Source organism: Antennarius striatus, chromosome 20, assembly GCF_040054535.1.
Source record: "Antennarius striatus isolate MH-2024 chromosome 20, ASM4005453v1, whole genome shotgun sequence".
NCBI classification, from domain to species: Eukaryota; Metazoa; Chordata; class Actinopteri; order Lophiiformes; family Antennariidae; genus Antennarius; species Antennarius striatus.
In genome coordinates, this window is record NC_090795.1 from 16,092,501 (window position 1) to 16,115,000 (window position 22,500).

The 22,500-nt window shown below is 45.6% G+C and overlaps 1 protein-coding gene across 1 annotated transcript in view; it reads left to right on the top strand.

The window, feature by feature from the left end:
• The window catches only part of kcnh2b (potassium voltage-gated channel, subfamily H (eag-related), member 2b), a 187,515-nt gene that overhangs the window by 106,799 nt on the left and 58,216 nt on the right, over nucleotides 1–22,500 (top strand). The window contains exons 3-6 of the mRNA XM_068343914.1: nucleotides 281–436; nucleotides 1,070–1,283; nucleotides 1,442–1,770; nucleotides 1,851–2,062. Coding sequence (XP_068200015.1) covers nucleotides 281–436; nucleotides 1,070–1,283; nucleotides 1,442–1,770; nucleotides 1,851–2,062 — 911 coding nt within the window. The remainder of the gene's footprint in view (nucleotides 1–280; nucleotides 437–1,069; nucleotides 1,284–1,441; nucleotides 1,771–1,850; nucleotides 2,063–22,500) is intronic.

Consider the following 22,500-nt stretch of genomic DNA (forward strand, 5'->3'; position numbering starts at 1 on the left):
ATGAAGCACAGCTGCACGCTTAATAAGGACAGAATGAAAGGGAGTGTGTGAGAGTGTGTGTGTGTGTGTGTGTGTGTGTGTGTGACAGTAATCAGTGCATACAGTATGCACACATTCACACCGTTGGATGTTCATCATGCACATGGCGGTGCTTCCACGCAGATTGAATCTGTCAGGTTCAAAGTCGCGAACAGCTGTTTACACTCCAACCCAAAGTGACTGAGGTGCTGGTGTTCTGGCTTCCTGTCCCGTCTGAGCTGCTTCCTGTCTCCTCATCCAGGCCACTGCTTCCTGTGTATGGTGGACGTAGTGCCGGTGAAGAACGAGGATGGCATGGTGATCATGTTCATCCTCAATTTCGAGGTTATGACAGAGGGGACATTCAGAAACCGCAGGGAGGAGCTCAACCACCGTCTGCCCACCTGGCTCGTCACCGGTAAGGACACACCGCTGTTAGTGGTTTGTTTGGTGTTTTGCCATCTCTGCTCCATTCCACTTCTTCCTATTGAACTCCAGTACAAAAAGTACACGGAATAAAAATATATATTTTCCACAATTTTGGAAAATGTATATTTTGTTAGTTTGACACTTTCTCTTTCCGTTGTCTGATTGAAGGTGTTGAGTCAGTAGGAAGCACCACCTCCATGATTCGAAATGCCGGATGGTATTTGTCACATGCTCTACTTCCTGTGGATCCTGGCTGTGTGTGCTGGATCAGGTTTTACACAGCGCTATCTTTCATGAACATGAATGCGCACTTAACGTTCCCAGAGGGGTAACCCTGAGGAGCAGCGTCTGACGCAGGATGCTGATGATATTTGGAACCAAGCTTCTCTTCAGCTGTGTTGTTTTTTTAAGTTGTGGCCAAAAGCAAAATTTAATCAATGATACTGTCCCAAATTCATATTCTAAATTGCTTTTAGGCTTTATTATAAGGGAATTTGACAAAGTGTAATCCAGGTCAAATCTCTTTCCTAGCATGACCTTTGCAGACTAGAATCTCCTCCTATATCCCACCTCTGCTCTTTCCTGTACGTTCTGGATGAGTCTCTCCTCTTTCCTCCTCCAGGTCGTCCACGAGGCTTCAAGCTACGTCTCCCACTGCTGCGCTCCCTGTCCATCAGTAAAGCATCTCTAGATGATGCAGAGGCTGGACATATCCCCACAGCCACCCCACTGCCACTCCACCCAGACCATCCCAGTCACGAGTCCCTAAGCCTGGGGGAGTTCTTGCCCCTTCCCCCTTTGCCACCAGATCACCAACAGCAAATCAGTGAAAGCAGGTAGACCAGTTCAAATTAAATTTTGTTCTCCTCCTATTAGTGAATCAGTCTTAAAGAATTTGCTTTTCACCTTACAGTAAGGTCAAAGGTCACTGATAAGAGCAGGAAGGTTTTACCTGGAATTACCCACCTTCATTACATGTCTTTACTTTTCCTAGGTTGGCCCTCCAGGGTTGGCCAGAAGACATCCAAGAGGACCAGCGTACACTCCTGAGCTCCGACCCCCCAGTAGCTCCTCATCCTCCTTCACACAGAGTCCATCTGGTGGGCCCCCTCACCCAGTCGTCACCCTGCGTAGCGCCTCACCACCGCCTCAGCCTCAATCCGGACGGCTCAGGCTCCAACTGTTCTCTATCGCACAGCCGCTCCCGGGAGAGCTTCCACAGCATGCGTCGAGCGTCGTCCGTCGATGAGATCGAGGCCATGAGGCCCGACTGGGACCGGAAGAACCGAAGAGCGAGTATCAGACAGGGTAGCAGCAGCACGGGTAAGGATGGAGGGAGCAGGAATGTCACCTGGCCACCTCTAGATCTGCTGTGGAATGATGGTGTTTGTGTGTGTCTGCAGGTGCAGTGAACAGTAAGTCCAACATGCTGAACTCCACGTCGGACTCGGACCTCATGCGGTACCGTGCCATTTCCAAAATCCCTCAGATTACCCTCAACTTTGTGGATTTCAAACCAGACCCACTCATCGCCCTGCCCACTGGAGAGATGGACATCATCGCTCCCTGCAAACTCATCGACCGCACTCACAACGTCACGGAGAAAGTCACTCAGGTAGGGTGGAGAGTGTGTGGGCAGGGCAGAGAGACGAGATCTGTGTGTTGCTTCTGAAGATTTTGTGTGAGCTGCTGATGCGTTTATGTTCATAAACACACTTCAGTTTGTTCTTACAGACAGAAGTGTAACTGAGATGCCATCAGTTCACTCAGCTCCTGTCTGGAGGTTAGTTGATGAGGTCTGATGTGGTGGAGATCTGATGTGATGGAGGTCTGATGTGGTGGAGGTCTGATGTGGTGGAGATCTGATGTGATGGAGGTCTGATGTGATGGAGGTCTGATGTGATGGAGGTCTGATGTGATGGAGGTCTGATGTGATGGAGGCCTGATGTGGTGGAGGTCTGATGTGATGGAGGTCTGATGTGATGGAGGTCTGATGTGATGGAGGTCTGATGTGAAGATGGAGGCTGCTGGGGGTGTGTTCCAGTGACTTAACTCTGGGTGGAACAGAGGAAGGTTTCTGTTTACCTCCCTTCTCTCATTTCTTTCTCAGGCACAACTTCAGCCACTCATCATACTTGCCTCTCTCTGTCTGTATGGCTGCAGTATGTCCTACATTCTGTCATGACAAACACCAGCTATGATTCAATTTGCTGTAATATGATGTGTCTCTGTGGCTGGAGAAGGTTTTCTATCTATTTTTCTGTTGATAAGTGATTTGGGTCTGGTGCAAAAAAATGTTTCACCTCTGCCTTTTTGACAAAACATTTGTCAGAGTAAGTAGAGATAAGAACAGAGTCATTAAGGAGTTCCAGAGGGACGTCAAGTAGTTCTGTTGCACACAAAACAGATCCAGCGAAGACTTTCAGGCCTTATTATGATGGGAAAGGAGCTTTATGGAGGCAAAGGATGCATGAAGTAGGTTCAGTCATGAGTACTTTCTTGCCTACTTGGGAGTTTGGCCTTCCAGTGTGTTCCAGAGAAGTTTGTGATTCTGTCTTGTGTCAATTGCGTCTTTGAACAGTCTGTTTAAAATATGTCGTGTCCCATGATCAGATCAGAGTCTGGCTCTTTGAATGATGGATATGAATGTCACCTCTTTGTTTGTGGATTACTATTTTATCATCTCATCAGTAATTGTTCTGTTGATGAATCAGAAGTCTATAACTTCAATGGGATTTATGTGTTCATGTAAAGATGCCCTAAGGCTAAAGCTGCCCACATCAGTCACACTGATATCTAACAACCGCTCACCATAAATTATCTGGGGTTTAAACTTATACACTGGCTTCTGTGCTTTCTGTTTCCCTTGGTTAATGTGGTTTATATTGTTTTGTGCAGTCTCTAAAAGTTTGTAAAATAATGACATTATTGAAAGTATATGTGCATAAAAAAGAATATAGTCTATAGCAGGAATAATAGTTCAGTTTTGATAGAAAATAAAAGGCTGGCAGCCCAGTTTTTAATTCACATTTACACATGAAAGCACATCCATCCATCTTCAACTGTTTATCCGGGGCGGGTTGCGGGGGCAACAGTCTCAGGAGGGATGCCCAAACTTCCCTCTCCCCAGACACCTCCTCCAGCTCCTCCAGGGTGATCCCGAGGTGTTCCCAGGTCAGCCGAGACACGTAGTCCCTCCAGCGTGTCCTAGATCTTCCCTGAGGTCTCCTCCCGGTAGGACATGCCCGGAACACCTCCCCAGGGAGGCGTCCAGGAGGCATCCGGAACAGATGCCCAAGCCACCTCAGCTGGCTTCGCTCAAGGTGGAGGAGCAGTGGCTCTACCCCGAGCTCCTTCCTGGTGACTGTGCTCCTCACCCTATCTCTAAGGGTGTGCCCAGCCACTCTACGGAGGAAACTCATTTCAGCTGCTTGTATCCGGGATCTTGTTCTTTCGGTCATGACCCAAAGCTCATGGACATAGGTCAGAGTAGTAACATAGATTGACTGATAAATAGAGAGCTTCGTCTTGCGACTCAGCTCCTTCTTCACCACGACAGCGACTGCATCACTGCCGGAGCTGCACTGATCCGTCTGTCAATCTCTCGTGAGCAAGACCCCAAGATACTCAAACTCCTCCACTTGGGGCAAAGACTCTCCACCGACCTGAAGAGGGCACACCACCCTTTTCCGGTCCACAACCATCGACTTAGATTTAGAGGTGCTGATCCTCATCCCAAACCATCCCAGTGCATGCTGAAGGTCCAGGTCTGATGAGACTAACAGGACAACATCGTCTGCAAAAAGCAGAGATGAAATCCTTTGGTCCCCAGACCAGGACCGCACAGCTCTCAGCACAGGGCCCCGAACCCCATACTGCCAGAGCACTCCCCACAAGATACCACGAGGGACACGATCGAATGCCTTCTCCAGATCCACAAAACACATGTGGACTGGTTGGGCAAATCCCCATGAACCCTGAGGCACTTGATGGAGAGTGTGGAGCTGGTCCAGTGTTCCGCGACTGGGACGAAAACCGCATTGTTCCTCCTGAATCCGCGGTTCGACTGTAGGTCTAATCCTCCTCTCCAGTACCCTGGAATACACTTTCCCCGGGAGGCTGAGGAGTGTGATCCCCCTATAGTTGGAAAACACCCTCCGGTCCCCCTATTTGAGACCACCGCCCAGGGGCCAATCCAGAGGTACTGTCTCCGACTGCCATGCGATGTCATAGAGACATGTCAACCATGACAGTCCCTGCACATCCAGAGACTTAAGGTACTCAGGGTGAAACTCATCCACTCCCGGTGCTTTGCCACCGAGGAGTTTGGCAACCACCCCGGTGACTTCAGCTTGGGTGATGGACGAGTCCACCTCTGAGACATGGAGCTCTGCTTTTTTTGTGTAAGACATGGTAGCGGGACTGAGGAGATCCTTGAAGTATTCTTTCCACCGTCTGTGTAGGTTCCCAGTCATCCAGGTCATGGTTATCCAAAAGCTGTTGAGTCGATCCACTGGATGTTAATAAAGTTCTTGAAGACCTTTCGTCTGACACTGTCATCCAAGAAGGTTCTTCAGCTCAGAGAGTGGCTGATAATGTCCCAGCTTATAAACCCTGTGGGGTGTGGTCAGAGCTTTTCACATTCCAACGGCCGTCGTTAAACCCGTCTGGCTCCTCAACGATTTTTGGTGGTGGTGTCAAAGGGGGTCGTTGAGATGTGAGTTACACCTTTGTATGCTAATGAGGGTCATTAGCATGAGACACATCTCCTGGGTCAATCCGTTGAGACAATCTTTTTGGGAGTTTCGAAAGGACATGATTATAAATGGGAGAAATGTGATGTCGCAGACCACCCCCTCTATCAAGAGATGGCTTCTCCACTTTGATGTGGATGTCCCCTTTCACTCCTCTCTCAAACCATTTATCTTCCCTGTCCAAGATCTGAACATCTGTGTCCTGAAATGAGTGTCCCTCTTCCTTGAGGTGAAGGAAGACTACCAAGTCCTGTCCCGATGTGTTGGCTCTTCTGTGTTGAGCAATGCATTTGTGGAGTGGTTGTTTGGTTTCCCCTATGTAGACATGTGAGCATTTCTCGCTGCATTTAACTGCATACACCAGATTGCTCTTCTGACTGTGTGTTTTGGGGTCTTTTGGGTGGACCAGTCTTTGTCGGAGGGTGTTACCCAGCTTAAAATTCACAGGGACCTTGTGTTTGTTAAAGATCCTCTTCAGCTTTTCAGACACTCCAGACACATACGGGATCACTATACCATTGTACTTGCTCTCTTTCGTCCTCACTGGGTTGTTCTCCTTTCTGGATCTTGTGTGGGCTTTCACGAAGATCCAGTCAGAATATCCACACGTTTTTGTGCCCGTTTCAGGTGTTGGTGTTCTTTCACCTGGTCTTGGGTACTGGTTGGTGGCTTATCAGCCCTGTCTTGCAGGGTCACGATGAAACCCAGCTTGTGCTCCAGTGGGTGGTGAGAGTCAAAAAGCAGGTATTGGTCCGTGTGTGTTGGTTTCCTATATACCCCAACATACAGACTCTCTTGGATGAGAGATGAAACGTCTTCAAGAACTTTCTTAACATACAGTGGATCGACTCAACAGCTTTTGGATATTCTTTCCACCGCCTGACAATATCCTCAGTCAAGGTCAGCAGCTCTCTGCTAATACTGTAAAAGGTGTTGGCTGTGCACTGCTTTCCCCTCCTGAGGCGCCGAATGGTGTGCCAGAATTTTTTTAAAGCTGACCAGAAGTCCTGCTCCATGGCCTCCCCGAACTCCTCCCAGACCTCCTCCCAGAGTTTTTGCCTCAGTGACTATTTGGGCTGCAGTACACCTGGCCTACCTGTACCTGCAGCTGCCTCCAGAGTCCTACAATTCAACAAGATTTGATAGAACTCGTTCTTCAGCTTGACGGCATCCCTTACGTCCGTACCACTGTGACAGGCACCAGAATCCTTGCAACCACATCTCCCAGCCGCCGCTTCGACAATGGAGGTGGAGAACATGGTCCACTCTGACTCAACATCCCCAGCCTCCGTGAGGATCCGAGAGAAGCTCTCCTGGAGGTGGGAGTTGAAGACCTCACTGACAGAGGGTTCCGCGAGACGTTCCCATTTAGTATCCCTCCCAGGGACTCCAAGAAGGCCGCATATTCCACACTGCTGTTTGGCCCGTAGGTCGAAACAACAGCTGTGGAGCTATAAGCAAGCACACACCAGCCCGCTGCATCTCAATTTGGGCAACACCAGAAAATTGGAGAGTCCAGCCCTTCTCAAGAGTTTGGGTTCCAGAGCCCAAGCTGTGGTTGGAGGTAAGCTCGACTATATCTACTACATCTCCCTCACAAGCTCTGACTCTTTTACCATCAGCGTGGTGACATTCTATGTTCCTGGAGCAGTGACTCTTTGTCTGGGGATTGGGTTGTCAAGCCCCATGCTTACGACTGCCATCCAATCCACACTGCACCCGTCCCCTACGGTTTCCTAGGCGGGTGGTGAGCCCACCGGAGGTTGGCCCCACGTCATCCTTTTGGGCTGAGCCCGGCTGGGCCCCGTGGGCAGAGGCCCGGCTATCAGGCACTCGCATACAAGCCCCAACCGCGGGCCTGGCTCCAGGATGAAGCCCCGGTTGCGCCATATCGGGCGACGTCACAGTCCTTGATATTTCTTTCGCCATAGGGGTTTTGTTAATGGTCTTAGTCTGGCCCGTCAACCAGGACCTGTTTGCCAAGGGAAACCCTAGCAGGAGCATAAAACCTCTGCAAACATAGCTCCGGCGCTCATTCTGACACTCAAACTCCCCCACCACGATAAGGTGGCAGTTCTCAGGAGACATGAAAGCACAGATGACCTTTAACCCTAAACTATCGGGTTGTTATGTGCATTGACCAATACTACAGACTGCACTTATTGTATATTGCAGATGGAGAAAAAAGCACCAGCAGTGGCTCCAAATGCTATGACTGGAATGGAACAGCACAATATGGGAGTGATCATATTTCATCCATTTAACGTGACAGGGTAAAACATAAAACAAGTAAAAATGTCAGTAGGTAGGAAAGAAACAAGATGAGTTGTAGAAGCGTCTGACGTGTCGACAGCAGGGTGTTTTACTGCTGTCTCATTCCCATCCAAATATACCCCTTGACTCTGGACTGGGGACGAGACCTGGTTTCAGGAGTAGCTGTGTTACCAATAATCACTTGAATCTATTCGACTGAGCATTGAGGTTAAAGCCTGCAGGGTGAAAACCTCTCTAGGGGATTTTACTATTTATTCTAGTGGTGCCTTCATTACTGGCTCAGGCCTGGAGATGGCAGCACTGTACCAGTGATGTGATGACAGGCCTGCGCTTCAGAGGGAGGAAAGAAAAAGCATGTGGAATGGCAAACATGGTTAAATAATTTAGACATAATCTGAAGCTTCTGACATCCTGAGCTGGAACACATGCAGATTATCTCTGGGCTCTGGAAGCATCTCCTTCCTTCTCCTTCCTTAATGTGACTCCCGTGTGAATAAATGAAGCAGCTCCCCCTGAAAACAGCTGTGTATTCATCTTTTGTGTTAGCACTATATGATTACAGCCATTAACGTTATTAATCAATAATAAGGGAGGCTGTGGAGATGGATGGGATGGAATGACTGAACAGCATGGGATCACGCCTCTCTGCACTCTGGGACACACTCATACACACATCCTGTAACGGACACTCGTTTACTGTACTCGACACACCCAGCTCCACACAGCTCCTTCCTGGTCCGCCCTAACAAGCAACTTTAAAAGGGGACGGTGCCTTGCTCAAAGGCGCTTCGGCAGTGCTCGGAAGGTGAGCTGACACCTGGGCGGATGGCTGGGCGTGAGCGGGAATCGAACAGTCGACCTTGTGATCATTGGACAATCCACTCTACCACTGAGCCACTGCTGTATAACATCATTTGTTAATCACCTTGTTAATGTTTGGTGTAGAACTTTCAGTTATACTCTAAACTTTCAGAGTATAACTGTATTACATTATTTCTGTATGGCTGAATAACTTAGTTACATGTTCACTGAAAAAATAGGACTCTTCATGACATTCATTGCTGTATGGGATCAAAACTGGAATGTTACACAAGATCACTGATGTACTCTGATGAAAAAAAGTGGAATGCATAATTATTGTGAAGTTTTAGAATTCATGATTCTTCACTTTTATCACAAAGCAGTGATGGACTCTGTGTGTGGTGCTGTTTTCTTTCCTGATAGAAGCTTCATCTGGTCCACTCTGCCTGCAAACTTCCTCTGAACAGTTAGAAGCAAAGTCTGATTGAACTGTGTGCTCCTGTGAAAAGATTTAGTACCAATTAAGAAGAATAGAAGTCCTTTATTTTGGACGAGTCTCTGAAGTGGTTCACTGAGGTTCAGAGATGAAATGAGACCATCTGAAGGAGCACCATGGTTGAGAAACTCAGAGGGCGGCCATCAAAACTTTGTCTTCATTACAGTGAGTTATTAGGATAGTTTACCTAAGCTGTTGCATTCATCTCCTAAACTCCTAAACTCTCTCTCTCTCTTGTCTCTCTCTCTCTCTCACACACACACACACACACACACACACACACACACACACACACACACACACACACACACACACACACACACACACACACACACGCACGCACACACAGTGAATTTGCATGCGCTTCACACATACTGTATCCCAGTTCAGACTCCCATTGCTTTACCAACTTCACTTTACTTCACTTTAAATGTAGGTTATGTATATTTCTTTAATGTGCTGAGATAGATCTCAAGAGGAGAGGGAGGAGGAGGAGGAGGATGGTTCTGTCAGGTCTTTACTTAAGCTGCATATTCATCCACCTCATTAAATAGTCCTCTATTTCCTTACATTGCGTTTGTGTGGTTGAGAAGGATTGTTTGTTGCACACAAACATGCGGATTTGTCCCTCTCGTGTTCTCAGTTTGTCAGCAGGATGATTAAAAAAAAAGAAATGGGTTAAAATAGACACAATTAAAGTTTAATTTTTGTTCTTTCTCCTTTCTTTGCAATGTACAGCATTTCCCCACAGGGGCGACTGTGGATGAGGTGTGATTAAAGAGGGTTGTTGGGTCTTTGTGTAGGTATACACTACTTTGGTCTGCAGTTTTATTTTGTCTCTGATTTAATGAGTCTTCATCAAGTAAATATTACAGATTTAACATTTAAATAACACTGGTGTCAAATTACAGATTTAACATTTAAATAACACTGGTGTCAATCAAACAGCAGTCAGCCAATCACACAGCAGCAGGAAAGTAGCCAGCAAGGTAGAACAGACAGGATAGATGGATGGATAGAGAGATAGAATAGGAAATAAAAGCAAAACAGAGGAAATAAACCAAATAGTGAAATAAACTCCACATGAGGCAGTTAATATCCAGCATGGAGCAGGAAAACGGGCACATAAGACCATCATTCACACCTGCTGCTGGGGGGGGGGGGGGGGGGCATGAATCCCAGTGATCTCGTCAGGCTGTCAGCCTGGCGTCAGTCCAGCTTTATGACTCCATTATTCACCAGATGACGACACAAACGCACACCTTGTTCTGCGCTGATGGTCGCTGCTCGGGGAGAAATGGGGTGTTTGTCTCAGTGACAGCAGCCTCAGCGGTGACACCTCTTAGAGAGGCCAGCTCCCTCCTCATCCTCACACTGGAGGTCAGTGGATGTACTGTAGGTCTATCAGTGGACAGACTCTAGGTCTATCAGTGGACAGACTCTAGGTCTACCAGTGGACAGACTCTAGGTCTATCAGTGGACAGACTCTAGGTCTATCAGTGGACAGACTCTAGGTCTACCAGTGGACAGACTCTAGGTCTATCATTGGACAGACTCTAGGTCTACCAGTGGACAGACTCTAGGTCTATCAGTGGATGTACAGTGGATTACTGTCAGTGGACAGACTCCAGGTCCATCAGTGGACATACTCTAGGTCTATCAGTGGACAGACTCTAGGTCTATCAGTGGACAGACTCTAGGTCTATCAGTGGACAGACTCCAGGTCCATCAGTGGACATACTCCAGGTCAATCAGTGGACAGACTCTAGGTCTATCAGTAGAAAGACTCTAGGTCTATCAGTGGACAGACTCTAGGTCCATCAGTGGACAGACTCTAGGTCCATCAGTGGACAGACTCTAGGTCCATCAGTGGACAGACTCTAGGTCCATCAGTGGACAGACTCTAGGTCTATCAGTAGAAAGACTCTAGGTCCATCAGTGGACAGACTCTAGGTCCATCAGTGGATAGACTCTAGGTCCATCAGTGGACAGACTCTAGGTCTATCATTGGTTGCTGCTGTCAAATGCCTTAAAATCCGAATTGTGTGTTGTGAGAACAGTCATGTTTTGTTCCAGCCCCAAGCCACCACTTCCTTCTTGATTAATCATTGTAGTTCAGGCCAGCACCACCACAACCCCCCAACTCCATTAATTAAACTCTGTAGCAGTCAGTCTGATGATGCATATTTGCTTATCCTCATGCGTATGCATGAGCTCTCTAAATAGTGTACGATGTGAAGGATTGGAAAGCAGGTATTTTTAGCAGTGCCTCATGTTTCCTTTTTATTTTCTGCTAATGCCCTGGGGGGTTTGTCTCTGATGTCACTCAGTAGCTGTTGTGGTGAGAGACCCCCCCACCCCCCGGTGAATTCCCACAGCCGTGTTGTATTAAATGGGACAGAAATCAGTGAAAGTGAAGGGTGGTGAGGTGTTAGTCAGTCCACCTGGAGACTTGTGTGTCCATTTGAGCCTGGAGGAGATTCCAGAGCCATCTCTGCTGTTCATCTAGTTGTTTGGATTCTAAGTCTTAGTTTAGAAACATCTTTTCTAAAGTGTAAAGGAATTCTCCACATATTATGCACCCATCATTCACTTTAAGCCAACAGGCTCCAATAAACCCCTGCCCCCCAAGGTGAATGAGGACTGAAGATGAGACAATTGCAACCATTTTGTCTACAAGAAAACGGATGGATTATGCAGCAAATTCATCAGCAAAGAGAATATCTATCGCAAGAATAGGAAAGGAACACAATTTATTCAGGTTATTTGTTTTTCGAGTCTGCAGCCTCAATGATTATTTCCTGTTTGCAGTTCATAATTTAAATAGTCTTTTTTGTATTTATTTACCATATTCCCTTCTTCATGGGATGTTTGTCAGTGCGGAACATTTTGAAGTGACAGGATGGAAATATTTTGGTGACATATCTGTGTGTGTAGAGTTAAGTGGACTGGGAGTGTGTGACACACTCCACCTGCACACTCCGCCCTGCCTCATGCCTCAGACTGATGGAGAGCTTTCTTCACTTGGGTTCAGTGACCCACAAAGAACTGAAGCAAGTTGTTAGTGTCATGAAGGAACGGGAATCCATCAGAAGACTGTCTGCAACACTGTAGCTTAGATATTCTCTCAAACACACATTCAGCCACCTGTGGGGCGGTGTCAGCTCCATCTGTCTGTTCCTCCAGATAACAGACTGTACAACTGCTTCTGCATCTCAGCAAGGATACAGCGGACTGACTCAGAATGTCACCATTAGAAGATATTACTGTAGGAAGATATTACTTTACTGATCAGTGAATGTCTCTCATGTGTTATAACCAAGTGGTCCATGGATAAGAGAGAGCATCAGTAAGTCTTCCAATCATCTCCTTAGTTAAAAGCATCATCTCTCAAGGTGTAGAGTAAGTCAGGAGGTTTCCTTGATGTGATGATTTTGGAGCATGTTCCTTCTGTCTTGCAGGAGATCACAGCTATACATAAACAGTTTATAAAAATAGCTCCCTACTTTCCTTATTGTTGTACTTTTGGGTATGAGTTAGAAAAAAACTTGCCCCAGTTTATGTATTTTTAGGCTTTACCTGACTGAACACAGAACATAAATTTACCTCTTCATAGCCTTAAGATATTCTATTAAGGCCTTGTTCAGATTAGTCGCCTGCATCTGATTTTTAGTCCATCCAGATTAATGTCACATATCTCGTCTGAACAGTCCCATACCACATGATATCCGATTTTTGTGGGACGGATTGATTGATTGGACACTTGCTAAAAACGGTGTGAACAGTCGTCACTAAAAATCAGATATGGAACGAAATCCAACACGCCTGCAGTGTGAAACCCGCCGTAGGTAGATAACATAACTTTGATCAGTACAGAATAAAATGATGACCAAATAGAAGTTTCCTCATTTTAGTAGTTTTTTTTTTCCTTTCAGTGCAGGAGAGTCAGAGATGACTTTGAATATCTCATCCATGTTGAGTAAATATGCACATTCCCAGCCGCTGATCTATTGCAGAGGCGCCCATTCAAACAGCATTAGAGGAATCGATTTTGTCATTTGTGATGCTCTACATAACCTTAGTTGCTTTAAAGTTGGTGAAGGTCTGTCTGAAGGAATATGATGACACTCATAGTCCTTCAGGACACAGCTGATGCCAGCATTCACATTAAACATTACTGAAAAGGGTAAGAAAAAATTAATTCTAGATAATAAAACAGCTGTTAAAACACTGTGTATGAAGTAAGTGTGTGTGTCTATGGTGGTTGAGGGGTGAGTTGTCTCTAACCAAGGAGGAAGGGAAGAATTGAGAGTGGAGGGACATTTGCCTCACATCTCGTCCCCCTTTCCTTCTACTTGCTCCTCCCATCATCATTCTCCATCTTTTTCTGTTTACCCCCAGTCTCTCTTGTCTTTCTTTTTGCTGCCCCCCGCCCCCATGTCCTCTCCGTTTGCCTGACCCACTTCTTGGGCCCTGGTTCCATTAATCACAGCGTTTTGGACGATGCCTGCCGAGCCTCCCTGCCTGGCTGCCCTCCTCATCATAGCAGGTAATCGAATCAGAGAGAGCTCAAGGTCCCAGCAATAAGCAGCTATTGATCGGCCTGCCTTTTGCCCTGCTTATGTATGATCTGGTTACATTTTTAGACGTGGTTGGGTCTGGTGAGGATTCTTGACTGATAAAGGAGATCCATCTATATTTACCTGGATAAGGAGTGGTGCTTCAGAGTTTGTTCCACTGTAAATAAACAGGTTTATTATCATGAGGATGCAAAACAATGTAGATTAGCAGGATAACAAAGGAGGGAGGAGTTCCTAGAAGGGGGTGAAGGAGGACCCTGAATACTAGATGGAAACTAGATAGAAAGGCAGACTCTCAGAAGTGTATTCAATTAACTTTTGATAGATGTTCTGTTCTTGTTGTACTTAAGTTATGATCAGATCACTTTGCTACCACTGCTGAGCCTGGTGGAAATTTCATCCATACCCTCAAAAATGTGTCCACAGCAGAACAACAACAGAATTACTTTTAAACTAAGGACCACTGTTATTCTTCATCTTCTTCGTTGATGAGTTCTGGTCCCGGAAGAAAATGTAAACCATGTTTTTGTCACTAAGGGTCACTAAGGTCAACATTAAGTTAACCTGTAGGTCTGGATAATATATTTAGATCTGACCTGTAAGGGTGGGTGGAATTGTATGCATATTTGGACAAAAAGTCTCCCGGATTTCTTTAAATGAATGAATAAATAAGGAAATAAGCAAATTAATTAATTAATGAACAGATCAATAAATAAATGCTTCTCAAATTGAGTTCCAGAAGTGTTCAGTTTCTCACTTGGTGGTTTTTACTTGATAGCCCACATGGGAGGTGCTCACATCCAGATGGGGTCAGTGAGGCAGTCGGGAGCCCCCTGTGGACCGATCCATCAGTGGATGTGGAGGGGGTGGGGCAGAGCGGAGAAATGGGCTCATCTCAGGATGCAGTGGAGTGAACCAGGAGTCGTACAAGGTGCTCTGTCACTGACACACACGCACACACACACACACACACACACACACACACACACACACACACACACACACACACACACACACACACACACACACACACACACACACACACACACACACACACACACACACACACACACACACACACACACAGACACCTTCTATATGTCACATTCTAGTGTGTACTGTGCAAAAATTATATTCAAGCAGGTTGGCCTCAGCGATGATGTAACACTGTTCCAAATTTCCTTTGGGATGGTCAGAGTATCTGTGAGAGGATCAGATGAACAGATGTGTAACGGATGATCTCTAACACAACATTTTCTTCTACATTTGCACTCCGGACAGAACAATTAGAGAAACATGAGAGGTCATAGTTTTCTGAGACACTTTTTTTTTATTTGAGCAAGTAAGAGTAAAAATGAGTGCAGCATTGTCTTTGTGCAGGGCACATATCATTATGGGATGGATTTCCTGTGTTTGCCCTGATAAAGCAGCTGTTTCCTGTCTGAAGGCGTTTTCCAGTGCTCTACATTCTCCTCGGACTGATTGTCTCTGCTGATCAGTCTCTGCCAACCAGTTTGACTGATCCGGTTGAGGCATCACCACCCGGGATGCTGGTCAGAACTGGGCTCTGGGTTGAGTTGTGTTCTGGTTCTTGATCTCTATGATGGCCTCTTGTCTTTAACTTCATGATTATTTTATGAAAGCCTCTTGTTTTAATTCCACAACACAACTTGTTCAGGTTTAAAGCGACTCTTGTTCTAATATTAACGACTGATTGTTTGGATTATAATCCTGCACATAGACACACTATCAGTGTGTTATCAAATATGAAGCAAAGTTAAACTTCTGTGCACATAGACATGGACAATGTTGAGCAGTAAAACTCAAGAGTTGTCTTATTTAATATGTTTTAGATTTTCTGAAATATTTCTCACATTTTTGTGATTTTTAAATGGTAGAAGCATTCCAAATGCATCAGGGATCAGAGTTCAAGGTGGAGGTTGGACTGCATCAGGGATCAGCTCTGAGCCCCTTCTTGTTCGCTATGGTGATGGACAGGCTGACAGACGAGTTTAGACAGGAATCTCCATGGATTATGATGTTTGCAGATGACATTGTGATCTGCAGTGAGAGCAGGGAACAGGTGGAGGAGAAGCTAGAGAGGTGGAGGTTTGTCCTGGAAAGGAGAGGAATGAAGGTTAGCCGCAGTAAGACAGAGTACATGTGTGTGAATGAGAGGAACCCAAGTGGAAGAGTGAGGTTACAGGGAGAAGAGATCAAGAAGGTGGAGGATTTGAAGTACTTAGTGTCAACAGTCCAGAGCAATGGAGAGTGTGGAAAAGAGGTGAAGAAGCGTGTCCAGGCAGGATGGAACGGGTGGAGGAAAGTGTCAGGTGTGATGTGTGATAGAAGAGTTTCAGCTAAAATGAAAGGAAAGGTGTACAAAACTGTGGTGAGACCAGCGATGCTGTTTGGTCTAGAGACAGTTTCACTGAGGAAAAGACAGGAGACAGAGCTGGAGGTAGCAGAGATGAAGATGCTGAGGTTCTCTCTGGGAGTGACCAGGAAGGATAGGATCAGGAATGAGTACATCAGAGGGACAGCACATGTTAGAGGTTCTGGAGATAAAGTCAGAGAGGCCAGACTGAGATGGTTTGGACATGTCCAGAGGAGAGATAGTGAATATATTGGTAGAAGGATGCTGAGTTTTGAACTGCCAGGCAGGAGGCCTAGAGGAAGACCAAAGAGGAGGTTTATGGATGTAGTGAAAGAGGACATGAAGGTAGTTGGTGTGAGAGAAGAGGATGCAGAAGACAGGGTTAGATGGAGGACACTGATTCGCTGTGGCGACCCCTGAAGGGAAAAGAAGCATTCCAAATGTGCTTTAATAGATTAATTGTCATCTATTTTGCATCCATTAGGCAAAAAAGGAAAAAAAAACCACATTACATAGCATAGTGAGTTTTTGTACACAGATTTGTAATATACAATGTGTAGGAACACCCTGGGACGACACTGAGTTAACACACAATCACAAACACAACATTTATGTTCACAGTTGAACTTTCTGGTCAAATACGCTGTGCTGTTGACAAGCAGGCACACACACACACACACACACACACACACACACACACACACACACACACACACACACACACACACACACACACACACGTTCCTCTTGAGATGGCAGAGCCTCTGCAGGGATTAGCTCGGTGTTGGCTCTTGACAGTCACCAGGGAGCAGAGATGGAGGTTGCCATTTCCACCCAGTCATTATCCATGACCCTGGTGCAGCTCTGGAGCCCTGCAAAATACCACGCTAAATACCAACGGCGTACAACCTGTGTATGGCGTGCAATGGCATCAAACAACATCCATATACTGCAAACACAGCTGGAACAACTCCATTTTTACAACGGAGTTTATGTGATGTCATCTTGGTTTGTTACAGCAGCTTAATATAGTCGTTTGTTCAGTGGTTTGTGCAGCAAATGAAGAGGCATTCTAGTGTTACCACAATCATTTCCCACATCACTGGTCCTCTACGTGTACCAGAGCAGGTGGAGCTATTATTTGGGAAAAATGTAACTCAAAATCTGTGTTTCAGGATGGGGGAGAAACCAATATTTATATAATGTTTGCACAGTAGATACTAGAAGGTAATATATAGAGGGTCTGTGTGTGTGTGTGTGTGTGTGTGTGTGTGCGTGTGTGTGTGTGTGTGTGTGTGTGTGTGTGTGTGTGTGTGTGCGCGTGTGAGTTTTGTCCATTGGTTTGTTAGTCAACCATCTGCATGTGCAGCTTACTCAGACGAGCTCAATTCGTCAACGTTTGTGGATCATTTGTGACTTTATACACACATATACCACTGCTAACACACACGTTGTGTTACTCCCATGCACTCACACAAACACACACACACACACACACACACACACACACACACACACACACACACACACACACACACACACACACACAAACACACACACACAGGCCTCTGAACCATTACATCCCACAGTGGGAATACGTCCCCGTTGTTTCCCATTCACCATCGTCTGCTTCCTGCATGGAAAACCGCTGAGCACACAAGTTCCCTTTCCCTTGGGAAAAGGACCAACGTGTGCAGGAATAGCAGTGGGTGTGTCGTGACAGGTGTGTGTATGTGTGTGTATGTGTGTGTTGCACCACCTGGCCGGGTGGATAAGAGCAGACCGACATGCCCAACTAAAGCTGGAGCGTGTTCAGAACCATAACGTGACATGTCGCATCACAGAGTAGGTTGTGTCATGTGTTTCCTGTCCCAGGCTGCTTCAAAGCATCATGGGATCTGTCCAGAGATTTCTGCCCCCCACCCCCCCCACCTGCTGAGTCTGGCTCATGTTCCAAGATTTAGAGTCCACAGGGGGACTCTGACGCTTCCTGACCACTGCTCTCTGACTTTCCCACAGGCCCCACCACAGCAACGCTCCATGATGTTCTTACTATTATTTTTGGTTTCACAATGTTTGACATCTCAGTTCTTCTCTTCATTCCCATCACTCTCAGTTCTCAGCACCTGTTCTGCCTTTTTTTTATGCTTTTAGTCCATACTGAATATTCAACTTGAGCACCTCAATTTAGCCCCAAAGGTTCTGACCGGGGGAGAAGACACCAGTGTTTTTAGGGGATTTCTACTGACTGAAGCTTTGTATGCAGGGACTCCGGGTTCAGTCTGGAATGGAACACATCCAGCATGAGGACATGTCTCCAGGGTGATGTCAGGACAGTGGCATTGAAGTTCAGTGCTGCCCTCGTGTTTAGCAGAATGATTCTGTGATATAACTGTGTCAGCAAAGCCTCCTCTGGCTTTGAAAGTGAAGCCAGACGTCCTTACACAAAGAACGTTTCAGTCAGCCGTGTGTGTCTGGTCCTCAGTGGCATGTTTGAAACTGCAGGCTCCACTCGGGCAGTGTTCCTCTAACTGTACAGTAGATAAACGAAGGTTAACCCCTACAAAAACACAGTATATCAACCCAAAACAGCTCATTATCTAAATCTGCATCTACATTCTACACCTATTATTCATTTTTATTCTTGGATATACAAAGAAGACTCTGTCCTTCAGCAGGGTTTGAAGGAATCTATGCAATAATTTTTCCATTCGCTGAACAAAAGGCCTTGGAAACTAAAGAAAATCAACCATTTTAGGTATTGATACGCTCTCCATGCTCTGTTCTACGTCTTTTCAGGCACTCTGTGGGATAACATTTAGTCTAAGGTGGGAAAGCAAGAGTCTCTTTTGGCAGCAGTGAAAAGACGCAAGAAGTTGTTGATGCACATATTTTATTATCAGCTGACTCTCATGATGCCAGAGAGACTGCCTCATTTGTTTCTTAACACTTTTGATGGGAACCACAAAACATGACTGACAGGAAATGATGATTATTATATATTTAGAAGCATGAACAAACCCCAAGTATCCACCGAAGGCTGTGAGTCACATGATGCCAAAAGCAGAATGAACGAGGGTTTCTGCTCCTCTGCAGCCTCAAAAGTTTCAACTTGGCATTTTGAGAATTTGCCCGTGGCGAATCAACTTTTTGCATGTGAGTAGAGATCTGTCGGGAATTAAACAGGAACACAAATACAGTAGAACCACGAGATACCAGTTCAATCCGTTCCGTGACTGAACTCATAAGTCAAACAGTTGGTATCTCAAGGTGCTGTTGTACTGTAACGCAGTAGCCTGCATCATGTGATCTTAGTGAAGTCCAATCACTGTCTTTAGATACTCATTAGAACATCATGCTGTATCAATGAACTGCCTAAGCTGTCACGTTTGTGTCATGTAAAAATAAAAGGCCTGTGTGTGCATGTGAGTGTGCATGAGTGAGTGTGTATGTGTGTGTGTGTGTGAGTGTGTGTGTGTGTGGAATCCCGTGGGAGCTCTTGTCACAGGCCGGCTTGTTAAAGCTGTCAGCCACATTGTGGTGCCAACCTTATTTTAACAGGTTCTCTTGGACTAACTGAGCTAATGTCAGATATACTTCCCTCTTTGTGTACTTGTAGCCCCCCTTGAAGTCCATTGAGCTAAATATTCAGGGAGTCTTCATATTTTCTGAGTTCCTTTTCTTTCCTTAAACCTCTCACTCTAGCTGACATCGTCTTGACCTCACAGTGAGACTCATCTCATAATGAAGCTCAGAGTCAAAAGCAGAAACTGCTGAGAAAATACTTATGGAGCTCAATGCAACTACCCAAAATAGCTTTTGCTGTGCTGTCTGTAAGTTTTCACAGTATTAATGACACAAAAGGACAGTTTAAATGAGGTCTGGCATCTTAAATCCTTTAATCCTAGATTTGGCTTCCACAATTTAAAACCTTGAAGTGTAGACGTAGGGCAAGTTCTCAAACAAAGTTGTAGAGGTGCACGGTGGCATGAGGATGGTTTGTCAAATCAGTATATAGCATACAAACAAGTGAAACACAGAATTAACTCAACAAAACTTTGCTTCCTTCAGCCATGCGTGGTAAACAGCACTGTTTACCACGCATGGCCTCTGCTCTGTGTCCCCACTGCCTCACTTTAACCACTAGAGGGACGTTATGATGACCTCCTTCATCTGTTTGGTTGGTCTGACAGCACTTTACAAGTGAATGAGGTCACCGATGACAAGATCAGCATCTTTGTGTTTATTAGCGGACAGTGTTCCTGTTCATAAATCCTTTACTGGCTTCTGTCAGAGGGTCCTTCTCAGGAATACATGATGTGACGACTGAAGTCTTCATCAGCACTTTTCTTCACTACGCTTTCACATTACTCCATCTGCCACCGCCGAAATGGACTGTTTGGACTTGTTAGCACTTTTCAGTCTCTCATCATCACTTTGTGTCACACACACACACACACACACACACACACACACACACACACACACACACACACACACACACACACACACACACACACACACACATCCATCCATCCAACCGTCTAAACGTGTTTCTCACTCCCAACAGTTCCAGTTCCTAACCCAGTCCCAACGACTATAATATCCTGCCATCATGATTAGATCACCAATAACATTTTGCATGTCTGTAGAAACCCAGGTGTCAAAGGTGAAGACAAAATTTGTGACACTCATTAAGACAGTCCTCAATCCCAGACCTTGTCCTCAACCTAACCGCATGTCGGACTCAGAATGCTCATTGGTCCTTTGTGTCCAATGGCTGCACTGCTTTACTGCTGCCTCTCTGTGACCTCCACACGGTACAGAAGTTGCATTTCTGTGTTGTAAGTAGTCGCATAGTTACATTTTAGTACCATACCATATGTATGCATTTCCCCCTGAGGCCAGTAAAAAGACTTTGGAGCAGTGGCTGAAGCAGTCTGACTGGATCCAGATGGGGGAGGCTGCTGGTGTGGTAGTGATCGATTGGAGGACACGTTTTAAATTTACGGAAGCCTTGATTCCTGTGACAGTGGCTGGTTCATGATGAAAGTTGGGTCTCCTGAGACATTAACACACTAAAGAGCCGCATGAAGACACAGTGTGGACACAACCAGAGCCGCAAGATGGACATTAATATGAGTAAAGCACAAAAGAGCTGAGGGGCTCTCTGCAAGGCTCTGTTTTCTTTCCCCTCCTCTTCCTCTCTCTCCTTTTCTCTCTGTTTGCCAGCTGTCTAAAAAGGTCATTCTCACCTGTATGCATGACTCTATGAAGAGAATAACTCTGTGAATACATGTTTTTAATCGACTGAATGGACATCTGTTACCACACATGCTTTACTGTACATTTCATTTACAAATGGACACTTTTTTGTACGGTTTGTACCTTTAATAGTTAGCCAATGAATGAGATTTGTGAGACAAAAACAAAACATGTTTTATTTGGTATCCCGATGTATTTCTGGATACAATATGAGATTATAGAATAAATGCAGTGTGTTTGCCGGCCCACTGTAAAAATCTACCTGAGCGTTGACTGTAAAAATAGACGATGACACCACTTTGACCCGGTGTGTCAGAGGCACTGCTGGAGCTTCCTGCTCCTCTTAATCCTCACCCTCCTGCTCAGTCTTCAGCCAACGCTGGACAGCCTTTTCCTGCCACTGGTCCAGACTCACCCTCGACTGCCAGGCAATCAGCTATGAGTCTGCTCATTCTGTCACACACCTGTTACTGGTTTCTGATTTACTTGATTACCTTGTTGGTATCACTGATCATCATTTAAGCTCCTGCCTGCTTCGTGTTCCACCTTTGTATGTTGTTGACTTCCTGGACCCGTGTCTGTTTCCTGGTTTTGCCTCAGCTTTATGTCTCTGTACTATCTACAGTATATCTGATCATTTGCTATTGAACTGGAACAAACCAGCAATAGCTGATGTTGCACTGAAGTCTCTGTTTTGCCTGAATCCTGCCTCTGACCTGTGATTCTTCTGGTGGGTCTTCTGTTTGCATGACACCAATTTGTAGTGTACTGTTTATATTATTGTCATTGTTTGCTCTGTAGTTGTAGTAAATTCGAACAGCTAGACAGCTAGACTCAAGAAGCTCCTGTTATGTGGGAGGTCATCTTATCACCAGTACTAGGCTGCATAACCAGACCAGAATTGGAAACCCTGACAGACTGAAAATAAGTAGAGCTGCAGAATTTAAGAGAATCAAGCAGGTATTTCTATATATTTAAAGTACATCAGCTTTTTTTTTTTTAAATCCATAGTTGAAAAAATGAAAATATGCTTCACATTCAGAAATTTCAAACAATTAGATTCTTCTTCTTGTTTGGACTTGTACCGTTAGGCATCGTCACAGAGTTCAGTCCTCTTCCACATCAGCCTATCTTCTTCATCCTCTCCATCACCAACTGCCCTCATGCTTTCCTCACTACATCCATCCATTTTCTCTTTGGTCTTCCTCTTGCCCTCTTCCCTGGTAGCTCCATCCTCATCACCCTTTCACCAACATCGTCACCATCTCTCCTCTGGACGTCTCCAAACCATCCAGCTCTGCTCTCTCTAACTGTCTCCAGAACATCTCACCTTGTCTGTTCCTCTGATGAACTCATTTGATGTGTTCATTTCCCGTCCAACCTGGTCACTCCTAGAGAACCTCAGCATCTTCATTTCCTCCACCTCAATCTGCTCTTCCTGTTTTCCATTCAGCAACACTGTCTGTAATCTGGACATCATGGTTGTTCTCAAATGCAGACTGGAAT